General features: G+C 40.2%; 1 protein-coding gene across 1 annotated transcript; it reads left to right on the top strand.

Moving 5' to 3' along the window:
- The first annotated feature begins 1,278 nt into the window (after nucleotides 1-1,278).
- Nucleotides 1,279-5,284, top strand: BCL10 (BCL10 immune signaling adaptor). Its single transcript, XM_005422050.3, has 3 exons — nucleotides 1,279-1,299; nucleotides 1,633-1,921; nucleotides 2,966-5,284. The coding sequence occupies exons 1-3, from the start codon at nucleotides 1,279-1,281 to the stop codon at nucleotides 3,331-3,333; spliced, it is 678 nt and encodes a 225-aa protein (XP_005422107.3). The 3' UTR covers nucleotides 3,334-5,284.
- The last annotated feature ends 1,187 nt before the right edge of the window (nucleotides 5,285-6,471 follow it).

Raw genomic sequence — 6,471 nt, 5'->3', positions numbered from 1 at the left:
TGCGCCGGAGGCAGCGAACGGGACGAGTAACGTGGTACCCAAAGCTTGGTTGAAAGTCTGTGTGCTGCTCCTGGTGCCAGTAAAACTCTTTCTTAGAAAGCGTGGATATCTACTTTAAGTATACTTAGGTATTTCTTACTGAGGCTTATTGTTCTCTATTTTCTTGAGTTTTCCCCTATAGTAATTCACTGATGTCTGGAATCTGAGGGAAGACTTCATCCTGATTCATTCTGGATTAATTTATCTCAACGTGAGACTGGGAAGCAATGTGCTAACCAACCTCAAAAAATGATTGCTTAATTAAAAAAAAAAAAAGTAAAATCAGTTTATCACTTACTTATTGCCTATCCGTGGTTCTGTTTGTAATTTCCTTTAAGTGCTTTGTCACAGTTCTATGAGACGTTTTTCAAGCTAGTACTCGTTTCCACAGGGTAGTACTGCAATAGGTGGCATTGGGTAGTTACACCAAAAAAGGATAAAAGCTACTTGAGTCAGACCCTGTGGGTGTAACATGGCAGGTGTGTTAGTCTGGGTCAGTGACTGAACCCAGGGCTGCGTCTCACAGAAGTGCCTGATTGTCACTTCAGCCCTTAACCTTACAGGTCCTCCCACAGTACTGGAGGAGAAAGGATGGAAATCTTAGGTAGAAACATTCATTTTATCATCCAAATGCAGTCCCATAAATCTGACTTTAGAGCTTCTGCACTCAGATTTTAAATGTTGTGGCTTCATAGCTGACTCGGCTCTCTCAGAGCTGTTCAGGTAGCACCAATGGGATCTCTGCAAACCAGGGTGCTGTGTCAGCATTAGCACTGTGTGTGACAGGGGACAGCACACCTCAGGAAGCTAACACTTGGAAGGACATCTTGGTGTGGGCGAGCTTGTCTTGAGGAAGAATTATAAAGTTTGGAGTCTTGCAGTTAAGAGCTGAGAAAGATGAGGGTTAGCCATATAAAACCACTCATGGAATAGAACAGGGTTACAAAAGACACAAAACAGCCGCTAATGTTGTTGAGAGTACATACATTTATGGATGAAAGTGCAGGTATTTTGGATGTCAGTAATTTGTTGAACCTGTCAATAGTGTAAATAAATAGGTTTAAATATTGTAAATAAATAGGCTTATTTACAGACCTTTTGAACTGTGAGTACATTCATGCTGTTGCTTTGAGGCTCCTTTTCCTCAATGTACAGAAAACATCAGTACCTGCAGTATTTTGGAGTTGTGCCTCAAGGATACAGCAGTAAGGAAACATGGCAATGAGATGATCAGGGAAAATGGGTGTATTTGTAGACAAAGTGAGTAGGTGCTGTTTGGTATCATTTCATTTTTACTTGACTGTTTTGAAAGGTGCTAACCTCAGACCTTATGTAATCACATTTTCTATAAGTTGTCACTGTATTTCTTAACAAGCATTGGAACTCCTGAGTTCAGTCCAAGAGTTAATGAAAGTGATAATTAGGGAACCATTTTTTAAAAAAATTTTTACATTGAGAAAAATCTCAACTAAGTAACAAAGTGGCAGCCTTAAAAATTCTTTTGCTAACCTGCATCAAAATCATATAGGTTCCAACTACAGGCTTCTAAATAAGTTGTAATGTTGGCTCATACTGGTTTGTTTTGCTTTTCAGGCTTTAGAAAGGATGCGTCCTTACCTGTGTGATAAGATCATAGCTGAGAGACACTTTGATTACCTGCGCTCCAAGAAAATACTCACCAGGGAGGACACAGAAGAAATTTCTGCTCGATCTTCCAGTAGGAAAAAAGCTGGGAAGTTATTGGACTACTTAGCAGAAAATCCAAAGGGACTAGATACTTTGATTGAATCTATCAGAAGAGAAAGAACACAAAACTTCCTGTTACAAAAGATAACTGATGTAGTGCTGAAAGTCAAAAATGAAAAGCTTGAAGCTCTTAAAGGTAACGAATTTTTAATAATGTTGTGTAAGACATAGGTTTTATTTGGTGGGTCTGCGAAATTAAAAACCAAAACTAAAGTCTTCCTCTGGTATTTGTAACAACATGTTTGGAAATATTACCAGTTTGTGTTTAAGATCCTAGTGCATGTACCCTGGCTTTTCCTTTTTACTATCTGAACACATCCATCATAAATAACAAGTAGCAAAAAAATCCCCTGTTGTATTTTTATGATGGATCAATCTGTCTTCACATTTCAGTTTTGCTTTTCAAAAATGGGTGGTTATGTTCCATCTTGCATTTCTCTTCAGCCTGTTTGCTGCAGGGGCAGGATGCTCTGGTTTAGTTAAACTTTGTGCCTCAGCAGAAGATGTGCAAGCAAATGCAGCTTGAGGGGAGTTCCCCTGTATGCCTTCACTGCCACAGCTTTAAAGCAGACACTGCAAATACATGTGTGTGTTTTTCCATACAGGCTTAGAGGTTTTGTTGACACCCAAACCTTGAAGTGACTGTGTGCACTCATAGTTTAAGGCAAAGAAAGTATAGGCTTTCTATGCCAAAAGTGTTACTTCCCCTTCCACACCCATCAAAAGGCAAATAAAGAAGGAAGAAGTATGTTCTAACCACAGAGACAAAGGGCTTGAGGTTTGCTCTGGCTTCAGGTAAAATCGCCTTAAAGGCTGTCCACTTTGGAGCAAAACCAGCAGGTGAAGCCCTTAAAAGTTTGAAGAACACCGTGAAAAAAATCTAAAAAAAGTTGGACCAAAGGGCTAAAGTGATTTTCTAAAATGAACTCTAAGTTACAGTGCATCTTTGTCAAGTACTCTCTGGTACTGAGTACAGAGAAACCATTCATATCAGCCTACATAACCTGCATGTTTGTTTTTTAATTTGTCAGGAATTCTGGATGTCACAGGTGAGAGGAAGGGTTGGTCTGTTAAAAATATGGACAGTTGATTTTTGGCAGTCTTACTGGTATTAAATCACAGCACAGTTTAAGATGTCCTCATACTGTAATTAAATCCACTATCTGGTTTTTTGTCTTAGGTTTAAGCTGCAGCACCTGTATGACCTCACTGTATGGAGGAACAAATAATCTTTCTAGATCATTTTCTGATGAATCTAATTTTCTGGATAAAACAAAAGACAAAGAATCTACCCAGATACATCACCCAGAAGAAGATTATAGCACCGCCGCATTTGTGTCTGCTGTCTCTCTTCATTCAATGAATTTGCCAATTGCAGAGATGGGAAATTCACAGTGCAGTGTTTTCTCAGCCACCCTCCCGGGGCCTGGAGACCCTGGTGCACCCCCACTGCCCCCAGAGCTGCAGGCAGACCAGCAGGAGCCATGCACTAGTTCAAGTGACAATTGCTTTTTGCCTTTAAGATCACGTTCTGTTCAGCCACAGTGAACACAGTGACTTTCCTCTGTTCATCTGAATGGTACTGAAACTTTGTGGGATGGCTCATAAAAGCTAAAAATGTTTTCAAACTGTTAGGAAAATTGGAGGAAATAATCTATGCAATTTCTGTTTTAATTTTGTAATTGTGTGATGCTGGTGCTGCTTGACATTTTTGTTTGTTTTGTTTTTAGGGAGCTTTGTACAAATTATTGTGGTGTTACACCAACAAATGTTTGTTTTTTAAACCAATGTGGATAAGATTTCACATTTAGTGTATAAGATTTCACACCAGCAATACTTTAGCTGGAATTACAGAACAAATGGGTTTTTTCTTTCTGCCAAAACTAACAAATCAGCTTTTCTTAATGTTTCTGTGATGGGCGAACTGGAAAAGATGGTTAGGAAAGCTACTGAGTATGGACAAAAATCTGAACTAAAAACTTCAACTTACTTACCAAAAAGCTTAAACTCATTTACCAAGTTAAATGTTTCTCACTGAGATAAATTCTGCTCTCCATGTATACATGTGCTGCTCCATTTGCAAAAATCCTCACAAATCTGGCCAAATCATGCTTATTAGCAAGGAGTTTCTTCCTTGTGTGAACTTTGTCCTGCTGATACATCAAAAGGCATCAGTATCACAAATACACTTCTGCAGGCCTCGGCGTATCCTTCTTGTATATTAGTTAAAGATTCCAGATTTGAGATGCACTTTAAATATAAATTCTCTTTAGTGCTGGAAAAGGAATGTAAACTGCTCTAATGGCATTGTGAGGGCTGTAAGAACACATTATTGTAGGATGCTATTAAGGAGCAAAGCTTGTATGCTTTGTCCCACTAGGGAAGTGGAGGAGAAGCTGTGTGACACAAAAGTATCTGTACCTGAAGGACTCTTGGAAATAAGGCACTTCAAATATCTCCTCTTCAAAGCAGACAGACAGGTTTACATTTCAAATTGCTTGGAGTCAAATGCATTCTTTTTCAACATGGGAAGGTTCTCATTTCTTGCCACCATGTAACGCACTGTATTCCTCTCATACTGGAATTGTAGCCTACCTTTTGTGCAGGTGCATATAATAATTTCAAAATGACCTGGTGGATTCTTAATTTGACATGTGTACAACTGTGTTCTGCAGTACTACACTTTAAAGTGATGGGATGTTTTCAGTATATCAAAGGGTAGGTTTGTATTTAAGGTCCTCAATTATTTTGGCTCTCATGGTGTGTATAGCCATGGAATGCCATTCCAGTGCACACTGGGGTAGTATTACTAAACTGTTCTCCTTTTGTGGAGACAGGCCACCTGCAGGACCTCAGTAGAGTCTCTATAAATTGTTCTTCATTATTATTCTGGTTTTGGAAGTAGATGAAAATAAAATGCAATGTTCAACTACACTCCTTCCCAAGTATATGAACATCTTACATGTGAGAAAGATGTGTTTATAAAAATCCTTGTTTTTCTTGTCTACATCTACAATCGTATAGTGTCCAGCAGTGAAAATGCATTTCAGTGGAACTGCTTAGATGAGATGGCACTGTGGAAATTAAGTGCCTAAATATGCAAGCCAAACTTTGTTCTTTAACATGAAATTAAGGATAGGATGAACTCCCTCTCTTCCATTAACTTGAATTGTAGTTGCCTGTACTTGGGAGGTCTAGAAAGTGATTTGTCTAAATGTAACCACTTAAAGAGCTCTGCTTAGGCTTGAGTCCCTTCCTGGATTCTTGTAAAGAGAAGAGAATGAGCAGGGTTGGCCTTAACAGAGAAAATGCACCAGCTCAGGGTGGAGGCTGCCTTGCTGCTCCCCATCCTGCCCCGTGCAGTGTGCAGGGACCACTCCCAGTGGAGCCTGCAAACCTGAGACCTTGAGTGAATGTATTGTCTTTCCAAATGTCTATAATGTGCATTTTTAACACTTATTTTTATCACAACTTTTGGAATAAATTCTTTTGTACAATTGCCTGTTTTTCTGTCTGCCTCTGTCATTTTTAAGATGTACAGGTTGCAAGAGCAGTTCATGCCATTACCTTGATGTGTGGTTTTGGTTTTGTGTGTGCGGGAGGCTTTTGTTCTCCTTGTCTTGTTAGAGAAGTTTGGTGAAAAGAGTGACTTAATGTGAAATGGCTGTGCTGGTAGGATTGCACTCAAGAGCAGTCTGTAAGGAAAACATGTGTGTGAAATCAACAGCTCTGCTGCTTAAGTAGTTTCTGCAGTTCATGACTACTATTACTAACCTGATTCTTGCTTTTTTTCAAATGACTCTATTGCTCAACTTCCTACGGATGTGAGAAGAGTTGCTTCCAACCACGCATACCGATTTCATTCTTAAATTAAGATTTTTATTAATAGGGGAGAAACAAAAACTTTGAGTGCTGAGAAGCATGACTTGAAGAAGGATTTGCAAATGCTGCAGGCATTGTGGTGTCTCACTTCAGTGACTATTTTCATTGTACTTTGTGTATAGGGCTTACTTCAAAATAATGGCATGGTATTGATTAGGAGAGATCAGCTGGATATGGTTTAGTATCTTTAAAGGAAGTGATCATAATATAACCAAAACCCCTTCCTCAGATCTTATCCTGCTTCTGGTAGTGTAAGTAATCTGAACATAGAATCTAAAATATGCTGAGTTGGAAGGGACTCATGAAGACCCTTGAGTCCAGTTCCCAGCCCTGCACAGGGCATCCCCAGGAGTCACACCCTGTGCCTGAGAGCGTTGTCCAAACCCTTCTTGAACTCCATCAGGCTGGTGCTGTGACCACTGCTCTGGGGAGCCTGTCCCAAACACCCCCTGGGTGAAAAAGCTTTTCCCGATACCCAACCTCAACCTGCCCTGTCCCAGCTCCATCCCCTTTGAACAGCACCAGTGTTTTAGCTGATGCAGTAATCTGTGTATGAGTCAATCACAAGGGAGGTCTACTACAAACTTGGTCCAACAAATTTGAAAAATCTGTTTTGGTAAAGATACTCCTGGAACAGGGACGATCAGCGCTGTGTCTGCCCTGGGTTAGCAGGTGATCGGATATTAAGGGAAAACGTGTTTGCCCTCCGCTGAGGCCGGCAGGTGTGGAAAGGGAGAAATGAAGGTTGGCTCGGTTTCGTGTCTGATTTTCGCTCTCTGGTGACTCGAAGGGACCCCCCCGGAG

The sequence above is a fragment of the Geospiza fortis genome, unplaced genomic scaffold (assembly GCF_000277835.1).
Source record: "Geospiza fortis unplaced genomic scaffold, GeoFor_1.0 scaffold403, whole genome shotgun sequence".
NCBI classification, from domain to species: Eukaryota; Metazoa; Chordata; class Aves; order Passeriformes; family Thraupidae; genus Geospiza; species Geospiza fortis.
The sequence above is the reverse complement of the archived record's forward strand: the minus strand, read 5'-3'. Positions and strand labels throughout refer to the sequence as shown.